The following is a 25,594-nucleotide window of genomic DNA, read 5'->3' on the forward strand; positions in this document are numbered from 1 at the left end:
TTTTTAAACTGTATATTCACAGAGAAGAAAAAAGTCAGTGTCTTCCTTGGTTCTTCAGGTCAACACTGTGGGGTCAGAAAATGTTCCCACATCTACCAAAGGGAATTTAGCCACCTCAATACTAATTTTGAAGCTTTGTGAATAATTATGTAACATCTTGTATTATTCAACATCTTTGTCCGTGACATGGGAAGTGGAGTTGGGTACATCCTCAGCAAGTTTGCAGACAACATCAAGCTGAGGGATGCAGTCAATGTGCTGGAGGGAAGAGATGCTATCCAGAGGGACAGGCTCAAGAGGTAGGTCCATGTAAACCTCATGAAGTTCAGCAAGGCCAAGTGCCAGGTCCTGTTCCTGGGCTGGGGCAATTCCAGGACGTGAATGCAGGCTGGGTTATGAGTGGATTAAGAGCAGCCCTGCACAGAAGGACTTGGGGGGTATGGGTAGATGAAAAATTGAGTATGAGCCAGCAATGCGTGCTTGCAGCCCAAAAAGCCAATCACATCCTGGGCTACATCAAGAGAAGTGTAGCTAGCAGGACAAGGGAGGTGATTCTCTGCTCTCATGAGACCCCACCTGGAGTACTGTGTTCAGCTCTGGGGCCTCCAGCACAACAAAAACATGGAGCTGTTGGAGGGAGTCCAAAGGAGGGTCACAAAAATGATCAGAAGGAAGGGACACCTCTCCTGTGAAAGGCTGAGAAAGCTGGGGATGTGCAGCCTGCAGAAGAGAAGGCTCCAGAGAGACCTGATAGTGGCCTTCCAGTACCTAAAGGGGGAAGCTACAGGAAAGCTGGGGAGGGACTCTGTCAGGGAGTGTATAGAGGTAGAATCATAGAATAGCCCCAGTTGGAAGGGACCCACAAGGATCATCGAGTCCAACTCCTGGCTCCACACAGGTCTACCCAAAAATTCAGACCTATGACTAAGAGCACAGTCCAAATGCTTCTTAAACTCTGACAGGCTTGGTGCAGTGACTACTTCCCTGGGGAGCCTGTTCCAGTGTGCAACCACCCTCTCGGTGAAGAACCTCTTCCTGATGTCCAGCCTAAACCTCCCCTGCCTCAGCTTGACACAATTCCCTCGGGTCCTATCACTGGTCACTAAAGAGAACAAATCGGTGCCTGCCCCTCATGAGGAAGTTGTAGACCACGATGAGGTCTCCCCTCAGCCTCCTCTTTTCCAGGCTGAACAGGCCCAGTGACCGCAGCCTCTCCTCATGTCTTCCCCTCTAGTCCCTTCACCATCTTTGTAGCCTTCCTCTGGACACTCTCCAACAGTTTAATGTCCTTTTTGTACTGTGGTGCCCAGAACTGCACACAGTACTTGAGGTGAGGCCGCACCAGTGCAGAGTAGAGTGGGACAATCCCTTCCCAGGATACGGTTGGCCCTCCTGGCTGCCAGGGTCTCTGCTGGCTCATATTCAACTTGCTGTCAACCACAACCCCCAGATCCCTCTGCAGGGCTGCTCTCCAGCGTCCCATCACCCAGTCTGTGTGTATAGCCAGGGTTGCCCCGTCCTAGGTGCAGGACCCGGCGCTTGCTCTTGTTAAACTTCACGCGGTTGGTGAAGGACAAAGACAAGGGGTAGGACAAGGGGTAACAGCTTTAAACTAAAAGACAGTAGGTTCAGATTACACATTAAGAAGAAATTCTTCACTGTGATGGTAATGAGGCACTGGCACAGGCTGCCCCATCCCTGGAGGTGCTCAAGGCCAGGCTGGATGGGGCTTTGGGCAGCCTGGTCTGGTGGGAGGTGTCCCTGCCCATGGCAGGGGGCTGGAACTAGGTGATATTTAAGGTCCCTTCCAATCACATTGTGATTCTGTGAGGATTGTTTTATTGTATTAAGAATTAGTCTTCTCTATGAGTGTTCCCAATAAAAGACTGGCATCTGTTATGAAATGTTACTTTTCTTTGTGAAGCAAAAACTCAGTGTATCAAGTTAGAGCAAGTGTATCCAGTAGAGCGAGATAGGTTAATGCCACAAAGTAACTGACCCCAGCGGCATATGGAGAAAAGACTCCTCATTGCAAAGGTACAGACATGAAAGAAGAAATTTTTTCCTCCCCAAACTGCTATTCTATTGCAAGGATATAGATTTGTGCAAATATTACAAATTCGTGCAAATATTACAAGGGTATGGACTTGTACAAAAACTTGTTTTCTAGTTTGAGCTTCATAAATTTTAGTCACAATGTTTAAGATGCACTGAGGTTACAAAGGCACAACAGTTAAACACACAAAGGCATCCTGTAAGAACATTTAATATATGAACAACAACCGTACACATTTAAGGTGTTCTAATCTCTAATAAGGGAGATCAATTAGATCAATAAGAGTGATCAATTTAAGATTTATTATTTAAAAGAAATCCTGAAATCTTCAAAGCTGGCATAAAACTCATGGCAGAAGTCCGTGGAATATATCGCATCACACCATGCCTCCATTCCCCGTATAGTTTTATAATTTCACTTCGTGCCCTGTTTACTATGCCCCATGCTTTCACTGTTTCTACTCACTACAACAGAAGTTCTTTAAGGAGGAAGCTACTTGAAGAGAGCTAGCTGTTTGTACCTTTCAGGAGGCACACTCTGCCATAAACTACCAACTACAGATTTTAAAAGCTCTGGGAAGTAAACCTTTACCTTATATTCCTGTGATACTACCCAGTAAGCACTATATCTAAGAGTAGTTTCACTTCATCACTTCATTTACAGACACTAATAAATTGAGGAAAGCCGTCGTAAGTTTTCAGAAGTTTGAAAATATCATTTCAGTGAAATAAAAGCACATGCTGCTTAAGGAAAAAAAAAAAAAAAAAAAAGAAAATTGCCTGGTAACAAACTGCATTTTATAAGAATAAGTTTTACCTTTTGTAACATCCAAAGATTTAACCATTGCAAGAAAGTCTGAAATCTCTTTACTGAGTCTTTGTTGGCATGCTTGAGCTTTCTGGAAGAGAGCAAGGGCAGCAATTTCAGAAGGGCCTTGTTCTAGGGAAGCATACATCTATTCTCTTAAGTACATTGAAACTTTTTAATTTGGACAGCATTACATATTAACAAATTTGAACTTGTTTTTGAATTACCTTCAAAGACAAAAGCAAACAGAAGATTTATGCACATTTAATTGACCAGCTTTTGTTTAAATTAGCATAACAAACGAAACCCCAAAGTTATACAATCTGTTCTGCTTTTCCAATTTTTTCTCCCCTTTTTTTTTTATTAAAAAGCTTGAAAATCCAGGAAAAGCCATTGCTTGCCCTTTGATAAGGAACACAAGAGTGAGCAAATGCATAAATTAGCTGACATCTGGCAAGTACAGAGACTTACAGGAACACATCCCAAGATCAAATCCCAAGCCTGCATTTGAACGTGCAGTTATCTGTTGATAACATCACCTTCTTGAGCAGGCTGCTGGGAACTGCCAGCAGCAGTTATCCTCCCATGTCCTTTCTGCCATTCTCTTGTTGTAAGGAAAGGTTAAGGTACAAGTCATATGGTGATCAGTCACATGATTTATTTTTTTTGCATTGCAGTGTCAGAAATTGTGCCTACTCCCCATTAGAGCAAAAGGGTTTTAGAAGCATGTATACAGCAAAAAACAAGAATCACAGCCTCAATGCTAGAATAATCACAAGATGACTCATTTACGTTGGAAGTCTGAACAATCACTGTGCAATATACCTGATGTGACCTGAGGTGTTAAAGGCTCATTTCTAAGCCATTTCACTGCCTCTTTTATAGAGGTACATACAGCTGAAGGTTAACTTTGGTAACATCAAAACTAGAGTACAAGCACAGTATACAAGGCTCCCTCTCCTGGCTGAAAGACTTAAAACAACTTTCTACTCTGTAGTGCTGGTAAAATTGGAAAGAAAAAAACACCATCCTATAACTAGAATAAACATGCCATTTTATGCATACAGTCCAAACAGGAATATATCACAATAAAAAATGCAAATACAAGCATCATTTACGTACCCACGGAAAGAAAGAACCATTACTTTTGGCCAAAAGTACTCTGAAGTATCCCTGCACAAAACAGTGCAACTGCAACTGCCTAGATACACGAAACAAGTATTTAGTACATACTTTCAGAGTTTCTTGTAGGTCTGTAACAGATACTGTATCATCTTCCTCATCATCACTACTCAGCTGTTCCTGTGTGCAGTAATGAGTGCTATAGGCAGAGTGGTCTTCTATGGCTTCCAGCCAACTCTGAACAGAAAAACAGAAGTTAATACATTTCAAAGGTCATCCCCAGAAGGCAACAGCATATATGCAAAAGAACAAATTAAATTGTTCTATATATATGGCATTCATTAGAAAAATGTGACATCTTTGGAAGCAAAGACTAACAAAAGTTTCAACATATTCAAGGTAAGATGCAATGTGGTCGTAGTGCTGCTAGAACTTAACTGATCAGACTTGAAGCACAAATGCCAGCCACTCCCGAAGTCTATCCAAGCTCACATAAAAACGTTGTATCAATTAATAAAAGACTGTAGAAATTGTATTTTGCACCTTTGGTTTTCTGTTCAGACAGCAAGGTCCCTGTGGCAAAGTCAGCCTTCTTTTGCATGACAAACTCTGTGTACAAAACTTCAGGCACTATCATAATCAAGAGGTCGATTCTTTTCCTGCTCACAGAATGACAGAGGGGCTGAGGTTAGAAGGGACCTCTAGAGGTCATCTGGTCCAAGCCCTGCTCAGGCAGGGTCGCCGGGTTGGCTCAGGACCAGATTTAGACGGCTTCTGAATATCTCCAAGGATGGAAACTCCACAACCTCTCTGGGCAACCTGTGCCCTTCACCAGACTCCCTCCAGTATATCCGTATGTCTGTCACAGTGGGGAGCCCAGAACTGGACGCAGTATTCCTGATGCCTCCACCTCTACTTCATCTCTAGTTAGCATACCTGTAAAAGTACGATACTAACTACACTACAAAAAGCTCATGTTGTTCCCCCCCCCAAAAAAAAATTAAATATCATCTGTGAGATTGGCTAAGAGTAGACCATATCATGAAACCTCCTTTTGTTTGGGATAACGAACTATGACGGTAAGTACAACAGAAGGAAGTTGCAGTAGAAATCTACCGGATGGAGAAGTTAACGAAAAAGAAGAAGTTAGACTACAAGGCATAGTACAGACTCAGCTGGAAAACAAGGAAATACTAGTTTTAAAGATGCTAGCAACAATATGCCCATTTTTGCAATCTACTCTATAGTCGTGCTAAGAGATTCAATACATTCACTTACATTACCAAGTTCTGATAGTCCAGATACTGAATCTGTCACTAATGCACCCATAGCTAGCTGTATGCAAATTATTTTCATTACAGAAATCATTACATCTTAAAGCCTTTATTAAAGACTCATTTTTACCTCTCTTGTTTGAGAAGGAAGGCTGTTTTTAGGGATCTTGAAACGATGAACAGTGTCATCAAAACACCTGACAGAAAAGAAGCAACTGTCTGTAGATTTTACCTAAAGCAATGGGGAGAAGAGGCAAAATGAGTATAAATAATCAGTAAGAAAAGGCAAAATTGTGTAAGAGTAAGCAAGGTGGAGAATTACTCTCAGAAGTTTTTGCCTCAGTTTTGATGCAAAACAGGTACAGTTTACAAAAAGCTTTCTCAGAGCAGCTGTGCGGAGTGTGCTGACTTGCACTTTACCTCGTGAATGAAAAGACAGAAGTTCTTTATGTCAAGACATTATATTTGCATAGCATTGATTGATGAAGACAGGATCTCAGCAATGGTGCAAAACCACCGAAGTTAAGGAATTTGTAGGTATAGAAAGGCAAGAATCACTTTTCATACAACAAGAACATATGTAACACAGCTTGTGGTGCCAGTTTATAGACCTAGAACAGGCTATCTAAAGAAGTATTGAGATTATCCTAAATGCATTCCCCTTGAGCACTTCATCTTTCTGCGCATTATATGCCTTTCTTTCCCTCTCATACACTTCAGCAGTAAGAACGTCTGAGATACAATTATTTTTTCTTCTGAGAGGTGGATTGTCACACCTGGCTTGTTTTTACTGTCTTCCCTCCATCCCTTCCCAAAAAGGATTCCAACAAACATAACTGAATTTAAGGAAGTGTTCAAAAGTTGACTTCAGAACTGATTTGTTCTCATCTGAAATGAATTTAACTTACACATTCAGTCACCAGGAGTCAGTGACAGCTACAGGAGGAACTAGTTATTTGCTGTTCTGTATCACATGCTACAAACAACTGTTTTGCACAACTCAGGAGGCATACTATCAGGAAGCCTTATGTTTGTTTAAATCTTCAGGACTTTGGGAAGAAGCGAAAGAGCTAAAAAGCAACACAGAATACTTTGCCTGACAAGAACCGCTACGGTTTTTGCAACAGCCCAAGCTTTTTCACTTAGTAAAAATCACAGGCAGGCTTGCAACCTAGCTGAAGCTTTCATCGTCTAGGTATAGAACACTATCACAAAACAACAACAAAATTTAAAAAAAAAAAGCAGACAGTAGTTACAAATCTTATTTCACTTCCTACCGTGCACACAGCTTGTGTTAGATGCTTGCATCCCTGACGATGCTCGTTATTTACAGCATCAGCTCTTTGAAAGAAAAAGAGATTTAATAACATAAAGATTGGAATTATTTAAATCACTTATCAGAAATTTAAATAAAGAACTTACTGTCTCCGATACCAGGAAAGGACTCCATGCTCGAGTACTATCCAGTAGAGTTTCCAACCAAAAAATCGTGAGCTCTAAGAAAAACAAAACCAAACCCACCCAAAAAAAAGTAAGGTTAAAAGCTGAAAAGTTACTAGTCCCAGTAAGCTTGATTGCTTGAAGGTGGCTACATAAAACCATCAGTCGTGAGGAAAACATTTTACCTGCTACATGTCATAAAATGGCTTGGGTTGGAAGGGACCTTAAAGGCCATATGGTTCCAACTCTCCCACCATGTGCAGGGACACCTCCCACCAGACCACGCTGCCCAAAGCCCCATCCAGCCTGGCCTTGAACACCTCCAGGGATGGGGCATCCACAGCTTCTCTGGGCAGCCTGTGCCAGTGCCTCACCACCCTCATAGTAATGAATTTCCTCCTAACCTCTAAACTAAATCTCCCTTCTTTTAGTTTAAAACAATTTCCCCTTGTCCTATCATTATCTCTCCTGAGCAAGAGGTTGTTCTCCATCTTTTTTATAAGCAGTCTTTAAGTACTGAAAGGCTGCAATGAGGTCATCCCAGGGCCTTCTCTTCTTCAGGCTATCTTGGTGGTCGCAAACATCTGAGAAAACTTTACAATTATAGTGCTATTTTCTTTTCTAGAATATGCCATAAGACAAAAGTTTTGATGAGCTTGCTATTCAGTCAGAACTGACATATTTAAAGGGTGCATTTTTTAATTTTACAGGGATTATTAATCACCATACAATTCTACTTTGTAAGAAAATCAAAAGAGAAACAAAACATCAAGATATCTAACTGCAAAATTTTACCTTTCACAAGCCTTGGTACACAGTTTCAATTTAAAAATCAGCTCTTATATTTGTGTGTGTGAATAGGAAAATTTACACTGAAGAAAGCTTCTACAAGTCTTCAAAGATTTCATGAAGGAATAGAAAAAAAAATAAGCACTTGTACAAGATTTTTAAAAAAGCTCTCAAGGCGAAAAAAAAGTTCTTTGAATATCATAGAAAAACAAGCATTTGACTGACATTTTCCCTGAAAGTTTTAAAGATTTTCAGAAGGTGAACTTGTGGCAAAATATTAGTCATAAATTAAACACACACCTATTCAGGAAAGGAAAAGTGTTTTGCCCATCACAGAGATGAAGGCACAGGCTCCCTCATCCATCATCTGCTACTTATGTACACAAAATTACATACTTGTATATCTTACACGCTATTTTAGAAAAAAAAAAAATGACATACCTTCCACAGGAGACCTTCGTAACGTCTCAAGGGTTTGTTGGTAACCTGCACAAAAATTAAAGCTTATATAGGAATAGCTCAAAACTAGCCAACCTTTGCAAGTGGCATTTTAAATGGGTACAAAAGGTCTTACCTTTCCAGTTTTACCTCCCAGTATCAGTTTCATTTCTGCACCTTGGGCTAAATCAAGGGGTGTCTGATCTGTTCAGTAACCAAGACAAAGCATGAGAATTTGATGAAAAAACTAGATGCAATTGGCTTAAGATAATCACCCCTAACACTGTGTATACCCATTGGTCCCACAGATATCTAAAGTTTACTGGAAATGGGGAACCCAAGCTCCTCAGGGGCAGAAGATGAACAAGGATTCTGAACTTTAGTGCGCTGAGCTGCCCTACAGAGTTCTACCAGCCACAGAGGGTGCCTTTGCTCTTAGTTATTTAAGTTTGTTTTCAGCACTTCAGCTATGTAAAACAGTTCAGAACATTCACAGTTAGCAAGGTGGAGGTATCTTTAATCAGATGACGTCAAGTACACCATAACATCTGCGTAAAGATTTCCTGGACTTGCTTTCATGATTAATCTAATGATCAGACGCCTTTTCCTGAAAAGGCACTTTGTCTGGGTCATGCCTTCAATCTTAGCACTTTCGTTACCAGTGTCTAAAGCTCAGTGTTTACACCAAGAAAACAAAAGCCAGGCTTATTTCATGGTCAAGACAGATAACAAGTAAGCTTTCTAGAAATTACTAAAGTAGGAAAATAAAAGCTTATATGAGAAGTATTTTGCCACAGGTTGTAAGTCTCCTGCAATTTAGTCAGTGTTGGACTACCTGTATTACTGATGCAGAGCTTGTAAAGCACTAAGTTTTTCCCTGAACATTAAGTTGTAAGTAACATACCTTATAGAAGCTGTTAAGTTTTTGTTTTCTCTTAACACACTTTATGTACTTTCATGTGGTACTCACCATTTTTGTTTCTTATTTTAGGATCTGCTCCACTTTTCAGAAGTTTTAAAGCACAGTGCTTATGGGCACGGTATGCTGCACAATGCAATGGTGTGTTCCCCATCTGATCTGTACAGTTGATATCAGGTGGTTTGGGCTTATTTAACTGAAAAAAAAAAAAAAAAAAACAGTTTGGTTGGCTTACCAGTTTCCCCTCCCTCTCCAGATGTCACCTTCATCCTTTTGAAAGCTTGAAGTATCCTAGTTAGGAACAGTTGTGCAAGTTTGGCAATGAAACAGGCAGGTAGCAGATGTTCTGAGAAAGGAAAAGACTACAGCTATCAAGGAAAATGTTCAGCTGTAGTAAGGAACTCTTTTTTTTTTTTTTTGTATGCTATATCCTTCTCACCTCTTTCTCTGCTCAGAATCTTGCTAAGCTGCACAATGCCAGAGAGAACTCCCCAACACCGCAGTCAGTCATCTATATTGTTACATTATCTGACTTTTGGCCTGAGCCAAAACTTACTGTTTTTTGTGCAAGACAATGGTCACAGTCTGAAAGTTAGTACTGGCCAGCACTAAATCTGGAACAAGTTTATGTAGCCACCCTTTTTCAGAGAATAAAGATTTTGTATAGTAGGGTGGTAGGCCTGCCATTCTCAGCAACAGCACTATTCTGAGCCATTTAAAAGTTCCTGGTATAGGCAGTCTGTCATACAAACAGTTCTGCTACATTCTGAAGTCTAACTACCACAGAAACTTAAGATTTGAGCAGCTATGTAACTGAGGGGAGGAAAAAACAGAGTTTTAACTGGACATGATTTTGAGAAACTGACCCTTTTGTCATCAAAGAAAAAGGTTATTAAGCATGACACCACTAACACCCCTAAAATACCACTATACTTCTGCAATATGTGGCTATTTGATGTACACATGTAATTATAGTTAAGCTTCCAAACCAAATGGAACTTCCTTAATGAAAACACTAAGTTGGTGTTCAGCAGTTTTAGGGGACTAGATTCACAAGCACCTGATGACAATTCTAGAGAAACTCAGTTTAAGTCTTCTACATTAGCCACATGCTACATTAGAGAAATTATTCCTTAATAACAGGATTCCTGTGGCAACAATTTAAGTTAGCATCAGTATTAGCCACCTTAACGTGCCTTGTAAAGGATAAACTGTAAATAACAGTTGTAGCAGTTTAACTGGAAAGAGAAGTCAAGAAGAAACAGCTTGTGAAAGTATAACCTCATCAACACCAAGATCTCAAATACCCGAGTTCCTGAGCATGCACAGATTTTTACTCCTTCAGAGCAGCTGTTATATATCTGCCCTACCACTGCCCTTCAAAACACCTTTTAAGCCACGTGCCTGTGCTTTCAGCTGCTTATACCTTGTTACAAGGTACTTTTTGAAGGAAGTTTCACGCATAGACTAATTGAGATAAAAAACCCTCCAGCCATTCAGTGTATGTACAAGAAAGTTTTTGAGAAGTCACAGGAAGAATGCTTACTGTTTTTGACTCAAGTAGACTGAAGAACCCTGTTTAAGACAGCTACGAAACGTCTAACTTTTAGTACTAACTTTTAGTAGATCTACTGAGAATCTCAACAGAAGGAAAGCACAAGAGCCACTAGTAGGTTGACTTCAAGAAACCACAATAGAAGGAGTAACTAGAAGCAGGAAAAAGAAAAAAACAGTCTGAAGTCCAATTAGAAGGTATGGAGAAACTATACGATTAAGTTATCTTTCCCAGACAATTGCGTTAAAATATGCACTACAGTATTTTTTAGTAAAATTTTCAGGATAAAGGAGAATTAACAATAAAAAGGTATCTTTCAAGTAAGTGCCATTCTGTTCCAAAAGGAGGGCACTAGAGAACAAATTCTTGGCTATTATGTCTCACAAAAGAAGACTTAAGCAGCTAAAGAGGTTTCATGAGTATAATAGTCTGCTAATTAAAGGAAAAAAAAAAAAAGGAGCAGAAAAAAGTCCTGAACATCAGTAGGCAAAATATAAGAAATTCTCAAGATAAAGGGCCATTCAGGAGAGCTACACAAGCTCTCCATTGAGATTTTACCTAAGGTTAGAAAAGTCAAGGAGGTTGTAAGTAGAAAAAAGTTCTTTGGATTTCTTCAAGAGTCAGCAGTAGTTTTAAAATTGTAATGCAATGGTCACAGGTCCAATTCAAAGGATTCCAGGAAAAACCCATGTCACTACTAAAAATTCTCAGGCTAAAAAAAAAAAAAAAAAAAAAAAAAGTACTTCGAGATGTTTTAGAGGTCCACATATAGCTGTCCTCACATAAACAGAGCTCAATGATGCTAAATCTGAAATATATACATATTTTAAAAACAAAAAAAGTTTTGTTACATGCCATATGAGAGACAGCACAAAGCTCTTTTTAACAACAGATTACTATGAGGAGTCACCTTTTTCTATATTTTTCCCCCATATCACTTTAAGGCTTAGTCAACAGGCACACAATGTCAAATGCAGCAGGTGTTATGAATCACCAGAATCAAGAACAGACCACTTATGCCAGTGTATTAATTACAATTAGTACAATTATGCCAGTATATTCATGTACTATTCCTCTACATGAGGTACTCCCTACATCTCTGGTTCTCTCTCCAGTTCAGAGAGGACAGTACAAAAAGTACAGATAAGAATATCAAGGCTGACCAAAGATTTTAAAAGTTTCCATGCAGGGAGTTAGATGGACAAGGGCTCTTTAGCCTAAAAGGGATCAATTTAGATGAGGGAAAGATAACAACGGAATGCCAAATCATTAAACATACAAATCCCACAGTTGTGAATTTTCCATTAAAAGTAAATAGGAGCATTCAGACTGCTTTAATGTATTACCTTTTAAGACTAAAGGCGCTAATCAGATGGAAAATGTTCCACACTGCACACCTGACTTCCAAAGAAACTCTTCAGTACTCTCAAGGAAACTTGAGTTTAAGCACTGAGACCCTGCTTCAAAATCCAACTGGTTCTTGGCAGCCTGCTACAACTGACTCTGTTCTGCAAGCAGTTATCTAGCTGGACTAGGTAATTTGCAGAGGCACCTTCTGGTCTCAGTTCTTCGGTGATTCTGCTTCTCCCATAGCCTTACTATACCATGGTATTATTCAGTTTAAATTACTTTCAATGTGTGTGCACACACAAAGTCTTCAAGTGTTTCTCAGCCTGGAACTGTGTTGTGCAGATTACTGTTCATTAAAAACTAGAGACTTCAGCTGCAGTGGTTGGTGGGAACAAAAGCTTACTTTCAAGACTGAAAATAGGCCATCCTGCAGTGGAAACACACTGCTATGTCGAGAGATCCAGAACCATTACACTGGAATTTACAACTATATGGAGATTACTCAGAAAACTAACACGAAAGATGTAGAAAACCACTGTTTTGCAACCTCCAGCAAGGAGGCTAACAAACACCTGGGGCTTCAGCATCTTACTGATATAATATAGTGCACAGCACTAATATTCAGAAGTCACAGCACTTTGAAATGCAAGGCCCAATGTCCCTTTGTTATACATTAGCATCATAGCTTCAACCACATGACACTGAAGCATTGCAAATACTTGAATCCTTACCAAAGCAGACAGTTTCCCTGTTTCCCCATCTCTTGCTGCTCCTAAGAGTTCTTCTTCCAACTTCCTTTCTTGTGTCCTTTCCACTGCTGTTTGGGAAAAAATAAAGATAAAATACAATCAGTCTCAACGAACTGGCAGATATGTCTGAAGTACACAAGCCTAGGAAGAGAGAAGCGTTTCCAGTATTATTTATTTGGGATAGGTATAAATGGATTATTTATTCAGAAACAACTGTGTCAAAGACAAAAATCTGATGTTCAGAAAACTAGTAATATTTGACAAGACATGCGAGTATGTATACACACATGCATTAATTACTTTTAAACACTTATAGCCCAAATCCAGCCTCTAGTAAAAGAGAAAATGTGAAAACTACATGCCAACCCCATTATATCTTCCTTGCATTCCTTTCAATTTCTCTTCTTCCTATCATCCCACAGAAATTTTATTCTTCTCTTACAATCAGCAAATGAGCATTGGTAAGGACTGTTATCTCTGCAACTGAGCGTCAGATCAGAAGAGATCCCTTTTCACATATATAGTCTGCAGCATTGGACACAGCTCTTCAACATTATTTAGGGGCAGTACATAGTAACACTTGGAGGCAACAGTTCTTGGACTCTCCAAAACTGTAAATAGTGAGGCTATGTGGGTATTTGGGCACCACTTCCCTCACTTTCATCACCTTCGAGATGGTGGAAGAAATGTTGGGAAGGTTGGTTTTTGTTCTTAATTCTTCTTCATTTGGGATAAGCTCCAAGACTGCAACAGCAAGCTCTAAATTTGATCTAACACTGAGTCACCTTTGCAAGCTGTTCAGAATTTTGCTCTTTATCAACCCTGTTGACAAAGCCATTTTCTATTCTTGACTTCAACTTGTCCTTTTCCAGAGTGCTGCAGCTTTGACTGCCATGTACTATTCAGAACTGTACCAAGGATCAGCCCAACAAGATTGAAATATTTACTTGAATAATGCTATTAACATTTATAATACACAGCTCTCCAAGTCACTTGCAGACATACCATAGAAAAAATAATCTGTCAGTATTTTAGGAAACAAAATAAGTTGTATTTTTTCTTTCTAATTACCATATTTAGATAGAAAATTCAATTCAGCTTCTGTAACTTGCAAGAAAATAACAGATTTTAGAAAGTACAAGTGTTTAACAAACAATCTATAACCTATTAAAGTTACCTTCCAACATATTCCTTATGTCTTTATCATGAGTAACTTCTTTTGCTGTCTCTCCACTCCCATTAACAATAGAAGTATCAGCATTACGCTGCAAGAGTAACATCACCACCTCCTGGAAAACAATTTGAAGAACACTGCTTATCTATTCCAGTTGTGGTAAGGCCAGAACCCAGCTTTCCAGCTTTTGACATCCCGTAAGAGGAGTTGTACAATAACCTATCACCACTAACAAAAACAGGAAGGAATGTTTCCGAGAGATTGAAGAGCAGGACTAACTGCCACCTTCTCTTTCATAACAGCCAGGTTGAGGGAACTAACAGGGTTATGGCTGAACAGACCCACTCTGATTTAAAAGCATATATGTGTATCATATAAATACTGAATTTGACAGATGAAAATAATATTACCGGCTCTTGGTAAGAGAAACCTTGTGGCTAAATAGTCACTCTTTCAGTAGGGCCAAGAGATTATTCATAGATGTAGTGCTAGTTTGGGAGTGATGATAGGAAGCAGGGAACAAATCAAACTAGTCTCACATCACAGACATGTATGAAGCCCGCTAGTTCTACTTATCTATGAAAAAACAACCGTTCCAGACACTGAATGGTCAAGTCTGTCCTAGTTTATATTTCCGCCCCTCCAGAAGCCACTGAGATTAAAATAAAATGTGTTTTCTATCTACGTAACTATACATTTAATTAGGAGGAAGAATTCCTACTCCTCTTACTCAAACATACCAGGCACAAATTGACCTGTTGTACTTTAGCAGTAGATGAGATCTACTAGCAGAAATCTTTACACTGTCTTCCACATGGTAACTAGCACCTGCAGCTACAGATAGTGCCACACTTAAGCATTTTCTCTGGCATTAAGCAGAAGCAGCGCAGAAGCACCAGTTAGTTACACAATTGATGCACAGTACGTCAGTGGAAGACAAATACTACTATTTCTTTCTCTGTCCGCTAGCAACACTGTCACCACCAAAAAGCCAAAAAAGATATGACAAAGCATACCACAGAAAACCACAGACCAGTCTTCTCTTGCCTTCAGAAAAAAGATATTTGTACCATGTTTTTGTTTTGGACAGAGTTATAGCAGCTATGCAACGTGCCCAGTTCTTTTGAACACTCTGTACCAAAACAAATGATAAGTCTTTTTCAGAGAGATGCTGTATCAATATCTTTTTGAAGTGATCTTACCGCTAGAGTTTCCTTAACAATCCTATGAGTGAGGCTTAAAAAAGCTAACACATTTTACCTTACGTCCTGTGAAAGCTGCACGATGGAGCGGAGTGTCTCCCATGTCGTTCAGCACATTCACATCTGCACCAGCCTAAATGGCAAGAGCAAAAGACATCTGAATGTCCTTCCAACAGGAACTGTGAAGATATTCCCTCTGACTAAAGGGGGCCTCATGACAAAACTGGATCAGAACTTCATACAACCATACTGGAAACAAAGGTGAATTATGTATGCAAGACTCATAGCCAGAATTGTACAAATTGCTTCAAAAAGAAAAAACCTCTTGTGTTTTTTCCAGGCATCTCTTTCGCTTTTGAGAAGGTAAACAGAAAAGGTTAACAGTTTGTAGGATTGTTTTTTTTAGTTTGTCTGTTTTGGATTTTTATTGTAGGGTATTTTTTGTTTTTTTTTTTTTGTTTTTTTTTTATTCTCTCTAGCAAATACTGTTGCACTTTCACTTGAAGTGAAAACATCCTCGTCAGCATTAAGATGGTACCTATCTGAAATGTAACCTGTATCTCCTCCCTTCCCTTCTATAATCTTTGGCTTGAATACCACTTCCTCTTGTCACACGCCTTCCCCATCTCATACTGTTTCTCTGAAAGGAAGACTGCTTGGCATCCTGCATAGGAAACCAAAAGCTCTTACCAGTCTTTCTGTAAGGAGTTTTTCTATACTTCTTTACCTAACCCCTCAGAAGGTCAGAAAGTGGACAGGACATATTTACCTTTATAGCTTCCATCTAGATCACATAATTTAAATCAGACCACTGCTGTCTGACTCTGGTTCCAGGGCCCTGTTCCTGACAATTCCTCACTCGCTAAGTCATTGAGCACAAAACCTAGGCACAAGTACAGAGAGCACACTACATATGCCTAGCTTTCAGTGGGGCACAGCCTCCTTTATTATTCCATTTATTCTTTAAATAATACCCTTTCAAGAGCACTACAAGCTATGAAGAAAGCACTTAAAATTACACACGGTCTTTCATCTCTGGAAGCGCTGATAAATATGTTAAGTGACAAAACTTTACCTTTTGCTTTAAGTAGCCCTCCTGGATTGAGAACAGCATTATCTACTGAGCAGGCATGTAGGCTAGAGAAGAACTTCTCAAAGAAACGTCAACTCTGTTTCCTGCTTTAGAGTCATGATTATGGATGGTAGCCTTTATTCTGAATGAAATTCAAGTTTAGATTAGCTACCTTTGTATTTGAGACTGTTCAGCACATTCCTACCATCTACAGCAAAATCTTTCAAACAGGAATAAGGTATAATACAGGTAGGATTGGTTGAAGATTCTGTGAGAGATGAGGGGAAAAAACTCAGCCAGAAACAACTCAAAACACAGCGCAGATGTGACTACGAAGATACGAATAGGTTAGGTTTGACCACAAAGGTTAACAGTTCATCATTTCAAAGATGTAAGAAAGAAATTATGAGTCAAACTACAACACGTGCCTAGAAAAAAAAATGCATACAAGTTACTCTGCACAAAATTCTGCAAATACTTCTACGCAAAACTTAGCTAGGTAACATAAGTGCTTGCACCTGAAACATTTTGGACTTTCCTACAACTCACTAAGTGAAATTTCCTAAATTATACACTTCATGTACCACATTAAGATAGATCAGGCCCTCGAAGCATTTTAATTACTAGTATGAGATGCTGCTTACTATCTGCAGAAACCCATCGCTCAGACTTTCACAAGCACATGCCCATATACCACACAATGTCTTTCACTCCAACATTCAGATGGTTACGTGGATGGCGCACACGCTTAACGAGAAAGTCAGCTTAGTACTGCTAGTTCTGATAAACACTGTTCAAAGTAACAGCTGTATACTACTGCAGTATCTCAGAGACTTCCAATGTCTCTATTTTGGATCCTTGTAAACTGTGCTGATCTTAATACTGCAACTATTTCACTCCTTAGTTTTAAGGATCAGCTTAGTTATCTCTGTTACCTGCTGATAAACTGTAGGAGTGGCTCCATCTCTCTGCAACGAAGACTTTCTTCTATTGCAAAAACCTGAATAAATACTAAGTTCTTCTACAATAACAAATATCTTTTAGCCTTACACATTGAGGCAAACAGAAATATACCTTCAGCAAATCCTCTACCACAACAGCATGTCCAAAGTAGCATGCAAGGTGCAGAGGCGTCCAACCCATATTAGATTTACTTCTGCCTAAAAGACACAAAACACAGTCAGGTAAGTTAACTTTTGGTCACACAGCACGAAAAAGACCTTGTCATGTGCTCGGTGGTTTGTACATATGCTCATTCTTCACAGTAACAGAGGAACAAAGAGGCTGGAACCATCAGTATTATTCATGCTATCTGAACTACTAAATTACTATGTGGTTTGAGAAAGTAACAGATTACAATCCACAAAGTCTTTCTTAAAGAGCATTTAAAGCACGTCTTGGAGGATTGGCAGTATGATTGAAAGTCAAGAACCGTCCTACAATCACTTCTTTAGGATCAAGATACTAAAGCATTACAAATTACTCCTAAGTTGACAAACCCCTGTTACTTGCCCATTGCAATGCTCATATGTGTTAAGAAAAGATGCTTTGTGCTATGTTTTTACTAAGCAACAGACCCACAGCACTCTGAGTGCCACCTAAAAGCTATCACTCTGTTTGGAAGCAAAATGAAAATAAGGCATTAGAAAATAATTTAAGTTACTTCCACCTTCGTGTTTCCCTTTTCATGTATGCTTAAGTGTTGAAGTTGGGAACGTGCACAATGTGTTTGCCATGAGGAAATAGGCCACTTGCACAAGTTAAAAAGAACTGCTGGACTTCACAGTTTGTCATTCTCTTTCTGCTCTCGTTTTACAAATTAACATTAGAATGTAGTTAACAGCTGAAATACTTTCCCATTTCTTATGATTGTTTCCAGCTAACACTTCTATCTTCTATTGGCCATTTCTCTCGTTACTTGTTTCCTCCTTCTCTGCTCCTTCTATTGTTCCAACCCCAGATTTAATACCTTCCCCTCATCCCAGTCTGGCCTACAAAAGAATTCCTGCTCTATATGACTGATGGGCTCAAGTACCACAGAAAATAAATGCTGCGTGGATCACTAACTCTGGGGCTATGTATGCTGGATAACACACTAAATGGACACCTCACTTCAGTAGAGCAGGAGGTTCTTTCACAGACCACAAAAAGGGGCCTAGCTGCACTGAATTCATACAGTTAGCCCAAGACAGTTCTTAGTTTCAGCACTGACAAGGCAACGCTGCTGCCAAGGATTTCAGTCATGAAAAATTCAGGAACCTGTCCAGATTTGCAGTTCTTATTCAATAAAGTGCCAGAGGCCCTTGTTCTGCACCCACTCAATGTTTGCATTTTTGATGTTAGCCAACGTGTTACTTCTCAACCTTGAGGCATTTGTTACTCCTCTTCAAGTGACCACAAATGTTTGCACTTTGATGTCCTACTTTATTTATTTAACAACAGGACTTCATTACACTGGGAAGAACACAGGGATAGAAAAGTAGACTAGCACATCAACAAACAACCTCCCCTACCCAGTTCTTTGCTTTGATGGCAGTTAGCTGTAACTCTCAAATGTTACCATTTATTTACAGAATGAAGGCAAACTAGGCAGTCACATTTTGGTTGGGGTCTGTCAGGCCATTCAAATGCATATTGTGGCATGACACTATCGACCACTGTGTTTATTTCACAGTTCTGTGGTGTTTGTTTGTTTGTTTGTTTTAACTTTGCAAAGTCCTAAACATCCTATTTTCTTGAATTTAAGATGGCCATAGAAAACATGACCATTTTGGATGAAACCCTGTTTGTTGGTGTTTTAATGTGGATATTTTTTTTTGAAGCTGGTGAACTGAGAAAACTGGAAATGGAAGTTCACACCACTTAGCTGGATCATCATCAAGCAAATAGTGCTTATCTGCAAGCACTGACTGACTAGAATCCAGCCACAGCACAAAAAGTGTGAGAAGTCTAGATTTATTTTCCCTTCCTTCACTTTGTCCGAAATTGGGATGCTTGGGACCGCTGTTGTTAGACTTCATGCTTGTGTATCTAGAGAACAGCCTCAGAAATATGGTCAGCCTTGGAAAGACAAGACAGGTTTTATAAGATGTTGGAGGAAGGCTTTGACACCCAGGCACGTTAATCTGTCAGACTTGAGTCTCCAAAGGCATGCTCAGGAGAAGTTTACGCTACCTCCAGTACAGCCTTCCACCTGCTCCAGAAGTACTTTATTCCAAACCAAGTGTCATTACCACATCAGATGCAAGTCCTGAAGGAACTGCGGCAGTATTGAAGACAATCCCCATACCCTGACTTTCTAGGGAGATCCAGAAGGCAATGACGGAAGGACAAGAGGCTGAAGAGAGGAAGATTGAGGGTTGCAAAAAGTTGGTTACAATCTACAACCTGCATTTTAGTTAATCATCATGTGGTTATGCAATTACTATCTGGCAGTACCCAACAGATCAGGATTTGTAGCAATACACAGTGGTTTTGGTAATGAGGAGGCAGTAGAGGCTGGCTCGCTGGAATTTGTCTTAGACTATTTTCAATGGGATACTCTACAGAAGGAGGGTTAATTGAAACAGCCAGTCTCCAAAGAGTGACTGCAGAAGAATGGAGATTTAACTCAGGTTTCACACAACCAGAACAGTTCCTCCAGAGAACGCTTAGTTGCACTTCTGCCCTCTAACATTTAGAGGAACCATTTAGAGGTCATAACAGAGATTTCACTGCATATAGATTCCCTATCCAGATTTAGTTTAACCTAAACCATCACCAGCACATTCCCTCTAGTTTCCTAGACATAATACATTTGCAAGCATGTATTAGCTGGTTGGCCATGTATTACTGAACTGAAAGAGCAACAGCTAAGCACCATCTACCTTGCCTTTCATTAGGTCAGTCTCTTCTACCTAGCTACAGACTTTCACAATACCAACACTCAACTGTGAGCAGGAATGCTGAACAGAGACCAATTTGCTTGACATAATGTAGGACTGCACATTATACAACTTCATTATGCTTTCTCGACTTCAGATTATGTTTAGGAACACATCTGAGAAGCTCTGCAAATGCCTCCAAGCACTTTTTTTTTTTATTCCAGCTGTTTAGACTACACACAATGCCATGAATATTTACAAAGGACACGGTTGTGAGGGAGCAGGATTCTTCTTCTAGTTCCTTCAAGCTCTGTCTAGCTTCCTTTTAAATTATGAACTAGCTCGCTGAAGATGAAGTATCAAGGGTCTGGGTTTTACACACAACTTGTTTTTCCTGAGGTGAGCACATTAACTATTGGAAAAACACAGCCACGAATGAGTAGCCAAACAAAAGGATGAGTAAACTGATGATTAAGAACTAGAGTTGGGAAAGGGACAGAGCTGATTTAGATAACAGCCTTCCCTGCTCTCTAGGGCAAGGTGTTCCCTCTTTTGAGGCTGAGAGGAAGCACAGCTGCTCTCTCCCCCCTCAGTGCTATTGTCTCAGTGTTGCTTAACAGTTAAACATTGAATTGCCAGGCTGCGTAAAAAGAGTGGGATATACATTCACCATTTTGAAGCAACCAGGAACATACTCGTGTAAAAAATATAAAGCTGATAAATGAATAAAGAAATAGGGCAGTCTGCTACTGCTAGCAAGCTTGCTGAGCTGGCCCCGGTTTGAAGTTTTAACACTCAGCAAGCTTAACTATGTGAGCTATGCATATGCCAAACTTTAACACTGGCCAAAGACCCAGACGCAGACAACTGGCAGTTTTACTTTCATTTCCCAAGTGACCTAGTACACTACAAAGCAAAAACTATGCCTTTATCCCAACCGTGCTCACACGTGACAAGAGATATAGCTGCTGCCATTACACGATAATGAAACACGGCCCTAAAAATCATATCTAGCAGAGCACAAATACAGTACCCGATCTTTTCTGCAGCCTTGATGGAGACTCTACCTCCCAGAACCATCCCATGGCACCATGGTAGGTTTTGTTTAATATCACAGAGCTCCGAAGCTGACATAAGCTTGAAGGTAAGTAGAAAGAGGTACTGATTTTTTGTCTTGTTGACATTTCTAGCTTCCGCGAATTACTCAGAGTTTCTGCACATACTTCTGTACTCTGCTTTTATGCTCTCTCCCCTATGCAAGTATGGTCTTAAGAGCCACAGGGTAAAAACAGTTGTATAAGGTTTTTTTTATTACTCTATTGAGCACTCCAAAGAAAACAAGGTTATACTGTCAGTGACAATTCCACTCTCTGGCTTCAACAGTGAGGTTAAACATTTGAGGAGGGCTACTAACCTTTACAGTTGATATCAAAGATTATTTCTCCTTTGTTCATGGTATCCAACAGCTGCTTAACTTCTTCAGCATTTCCATTTCTAGCATCATGGAGAAGCTGCTGTTCTGCTTCAGTACTCATCTCTGATAAAGACATAAAAGAACCAATTTTGCAATGTCTTTGCTATAAGATACGGCTTACTATTATCTCACTTTTCTCCCTTAGATATCAACACCAGTATGAGAAAGATAATTATTTCCTATGTTGAACACATTTAATGCACAAGCTGTTCTCAACTGTCCAGCACCCAGTCATGCCCCTAAGAGGCATTAAAATTCTTCATATTAGCAAAGCACTTAAGCTTTTAAGAGGCAGTGGGGGGTGGAGACAGTGGAAAAAAAAAAAAAAAGTTGTACACTTTTTAACCCATATCTTCAGAATTAACTGAGACTTATTTTACTGCTAACCTTGGGGAACAGAATCCATATTCACATGGAGGCCTCAAATACCCATCAGGGACTAGTATCATCAGTTCCTGGATCTCAGATACCTGACCCCACAAACCTGACTTGAAGGGGAGTCAGATACTCGAACATTTTTGCAGATTTGACCTTCTTTCTAAGAAGCACAAGAGTACAAAAAGAGGAGTCAAAATTTCAAAGCAGCCTCAGAAGACTCTGATACACAATGTATTACTGCCAAAACCAACAGTAAGAGAAGAGCTTGCCCAAACTTAACGTCTCCAGTTTTGGTATCTTCACCTGACACACCAGGCTTACCAGAGCCTGATGAATCAAGATTCCTAAAGTCGGTTAATGATTACAAGGAACATAACTGGTCTAACACAGTTAGTTTTCCTATACTAGCCTTAAAAAAGAAAAATGCAGTCCCACAACTTGTTTACACTCTGCTGCATTGGAGAGGCAGCTCAATTGCACCACACACATTCAAAACTAAAAACAGATGCAGGGAGCTCTTCCACCGCTGTAAGATGAGAAGCTACTCAGCAAGAAAAGACAGTAAGAGCACTGGGTAAGCAACAGAAAGCCTGTAACAGTAACAGATCTTGTTAATATCTGAGACTGGAGAAAGAAATCCAGAGTAGGATACAGTGCCAAGAGGCCAGCAACAGAGAGAAGAGCTTTCCTCTACTTTTTGCTCAATCAGCAGAGGAAGGGAGAGAATCAGTTTTCAGAATGAAGGCTTTGCCAGGGAGAAGGAGGCTCTTTTCTAGCACATTTCAGAAGAACAAACTGGATCATCACCTGCAAGCTATCACAGACACAGCATACAACCTTCTTCTCCAGCAGTGGTTAAAATACCCGTTTGTGCCTGCTTTTCAGTTCTGCTAGGAAAAACAGTGCTAGTCCTTCTAGTAAGCCTTCAAGCCCTAAAGCTACCTTCTCCTTTAAATAGGAGTCTACCCACTTGTCTGAGGCAACACAGCGGTTTGTTTTTACTGGGACAGGTATAATTTTCTCCAGTGAATCAGTTCCACCAGTGTCTAGAGAAAGATCGAAATCAAGTATGTTAATGTATTAGCAGTCTGCAGTGTTTTTTCTGAAGCTGAGCAATGCTCTTTCAGTGGGACATGGAACGCAGCACTGACAATCACACAGGCAGAAGCTTCAGAGGATAGTTAGAGCTCATGCTGCTGGCTTACCCAGAGGGGAGAGGGAGGGAAGGAAGCAAAACTCATCCTTCATTACACACACACACAGTATTTCTTTAGCAATTTCTTAAATACATCAGCTGAGAGAAATATACTCTTATCATTGCTCCCTACCATTTGTCAACATCTCACACACACAGCAGGCATGAACAGCAATACGCTTCCAACACATTAAGAACCAGCTGTTTCCATTTGATATTGACGAGAAGGAAAAAAGACTGCTTGGGAAGGAACCAAGGAACTGATCCAAATGCACAACTCTTGTATGCAGCAAGGCCAGTCGTGTGCATGAGCAGAATGTTAAACGGCTGCGTTCAGCAGAGAGCTGAATCACTCGGTATAACTACTTACATGATTTCCCCCTCCCCAAGCGGTCATTCAGTTAAAATCCCCGTGACTTGTTTGTACTCTTACAGCAAATATTACCAGTAAAGCGACGTGTGTGGTAACACAGCTGAGAAAGGTCTGTCTGCTTCGCTGTTTCAGTCCCCAAAGCTTTTGCTGCTTAGGCCAAGTCTCCGATTTCAATACACTTTGTAAGCTTGGAGCATGCAACGATGCAGAAGAATGACCGTCTGGCTATTAGTCATAGTTAGAAGGATCATTCACATGAAATTGTTCCTACTTCTGGGGCTAGAAAGTGAATCTGCGTGCAGTTACTATGTAAGTGATACAGAGCCTGAAGTTTTAGCTAACTAGCTAAATTAAGTGCCTAAACGAAGCCGACAGCAAAGGGACTCTTAACAGAACTCAGCATAGTCTTCAAAACACTGTTTTAAGCAGTATGATTTGCTCCTTAATGGAGACGAGCAACTGCCAAGAGAATTTTGAGTGGCAAGCTTACAGTACTGAAAGAAATCAATACATAGGCACTCAAACTCTGTGTGCTTACAGTTAAATTTCATATGCCTGTGTTCCACTGCGGAAGGGAATTTATTGTTTGGTCACAACACCTACCATCAAAGTAGCTCCAAAATCCTCATCAACCGGCTTTGAGGTACTGAAACAGATCACCAAGGCAGAAACTGAAGAGTTTAGTTCAGATTTATCACTCATGAGACACTACTACCAGGTTAACCTACATGAATCGTGCTGCCTGAACGCAAAGCTACCAGCCACTTCAAAGAGCAGGCATCTGTTCACAGTCAGTGATGCTGCCAACATTAGCTTATTCCATTCATCAGCAGATACAAGTTAAACTGCCTTTCATGGCTCCTCTTTGTGCCTCCTACTGTTGAAAGGCTTGTACACTAGTCTATACGGTCACTGCTATACCATAAGAAAACAACACAAAAATAACACTTATTGCCTCCAAAACAGTCAAGATGTGACTGCGAGGCACTCCCGTTGAACTCATTAGTACCACCTGAGCGGTACTTGACTGCTGCTTCAATCTTATTCATTTAAGAGGGTAAAAGAAGAACATTTAAGATGCTCTGCTTTTATCTTCCTCTATGAATTCTACACCAGAGTGATTTTCTCACTTGATTACAGCACCTGCCTTCTCATTGAATTTGTTTCCTGACACACACTAGAGAGCCCAGGTTACCATTTTGTTTGCACACATGCTTAAGGAGTCTTTCAGGTACCTAACCACAAAAGACGACCTAACAGATGCTGATATACAAATTGCAGTTACTCAACTGCTGGAAGAATCCAAGTGAAGAAAAAAAAAGTAGCTGCTTTTCTCACCAAATAGTCCACGAAGATCTAAAGCACTGTCCCTGACCGAGCAGCAATACTGCTGATATCAACCATTTGCTTTTACGTTTTTTGTCTCCTGCCAAGGCCTTCTGCCACATGTGTACAGCCCAGAACAGCAACAATACATGCTAAGAAGAACATGGCTGGTTTGCACTCTGCTGCAGCTTGACAGGTTTGCAAGCAGCAGGAACAGGACCGGCACTGCCCAATTTAACGTCGAGGCTCTGAGTCAGCACCTACCGGGAGTGTAGGAAGCTTTCAATTCATGACAAGCAGGAAGGCTGGCAAGGAGCACAGCGTTGGCTAGTATTTCAGGAGATCTCCCTCTAGCAGCGAAGATCAGACTCCTGCAGGAGAGGATGATACTTGCTTAGGAAGACTTTTTACGTGTCCCAGCAAGCACGCCTCATGGAGCGATGCTCGTAAAAGCGGCGGACAAGAAGCACCCAACCACACCGACAGAACCAGTCTACAAACCCACACGGCAGACTGCACAACAGGGGAAAGAGCCGAGATATCAGAAGCGCCTGGCGATGTTATCCGGGAGCAGCAGCTACCTTAACCTCCAGCCAGAGGGTTCAGCGCGTCTCTGTGATATGTCACGGTGCCTCACGTGCCAGCACTGCCTACCTATCACAGAATCACCCAGGTTGGAAGAGACCTCCAAGATCACCGAGTCCAACCTCTGACCTAACGCTAACAAGTCCTCCACTAAGCCATATCACTAGGCTCTACATCTAAACGTCTTTTCAAGACCTCCAGGGATGGCGACTCAACCACCTCCCTGGGCAGCCCATTCCAATGCCTAACAACCCTTTCGGTACAGAAGTTCTTCCTAACATCCAACCTAAACCTCCCCTGGCGCAACTTTACCTCCCTGCCTGCTCAGCAGCAGCAGGTGCAGCATGCTCAGCACCCTTGCTGGGGCAGCGGGCACTAAACCGACCCCTAATTTCTGGCATCCCACACGCGGCTCGCCTCCGTTCTCCAAACACTTTTTCCAACCCAGGCACC

At 40.6% G+C, this 25,594-nt stretch overlaps 1 protein-coding gene across 8 annotated transcripts in view; it reads right to left on the reverse strand.

Moving 5' to 3' along the window:
- Nucleotides 1-25,594, reverse strand: part of OSBPL1A (oxysterol binding protein like 1A) — a 77,999-nt gene that overhangs the window by 51,410 nt on the left and 995 nt on the right. For 4 of the 8 annotated variants that reach the window (XM_080581593.1, XM_080581597.1, XM_080581596.1 and 1 more), the window contains exons 2-14: nucleotides 21,225-21,347; nucleotides 17,022-17,107; nucleotides 14,934-15,008; nucleotides 13,677-13,788; nucleotides 12,482-12,567; nucleotides 8,897-9,041; nucleotides 8,063-8,130; nucleotides 7,930-7,974; nucleotides 6,682-6,755; nucleotides 6,537-6,600; nucleotides 5,390-5,491; nucleotides 4,097-4,222; nucleotides 2,873-2,954 (exon numbers count right to left, since the gene is read on the reverse strand). In XM_080581593.1, the coding sequence (XP_080437719.1) occupies nucleotides 2,873-2,954; nucleotides 4,097-4,222; nucleotides 5,390-5,491; nucleotides 6,537-6,600; nucleotides 6,682-6,755; nucleotides 7,930-7,974; nucleotides 8,063-8,130; nucleotides 8,897-9,041; nucleotides 12,482-12,567; nucleotides 13,677-13,788; nucleotides 14,934-15,008; nucleotides 17,022-17,107; nucleotides 21,225-21,345 (1,186 nt within the window). In that variant the 5' untranslated portion in view covers nucleotides 21,346-21,347. Of the gene's footprint in view, nucleotides 1-2,872; nucleotides 2,955-4,096; nucleotides 4,223-5,389; nucleotides 5,492-6,536; nucleotides 6,601-6,681; nucleotides 6,756-7,929; nucleotides 7,975-8,062; nucleotides 8,131-8,896; nucleotides 9,042-12,481; nucleotides 12,568-13,676; nucleotides 13,789-14,933; nucleotides 15,009-17,021; nucleotides 17,108-19,180; nucleotides 19,200-21,224; nucleotides 21,366-24,820; nucleotides 24,928-25,594 lie in introns of those variants that run through there. The other 4 variants (XM_080581587.1, XM_080581592.1, XM_080581595.1 and 1 more) reach the window with 4 other exon arrangements.

The sequence above is a fragment of the Anser brachyrhynchus genome (genome assembly GCF_964034855.1).
Source record: "Anser brachyrhynchus genome assembly, chromosome: 2".
In the NCBI taxonomy this organism is placed as follows: domain Eukaryota; kingdom Metazoa; phylum Chordata; class Aves; order Anseriformes; family Anatidae; genus Anser; species Anser brachyrhynchus.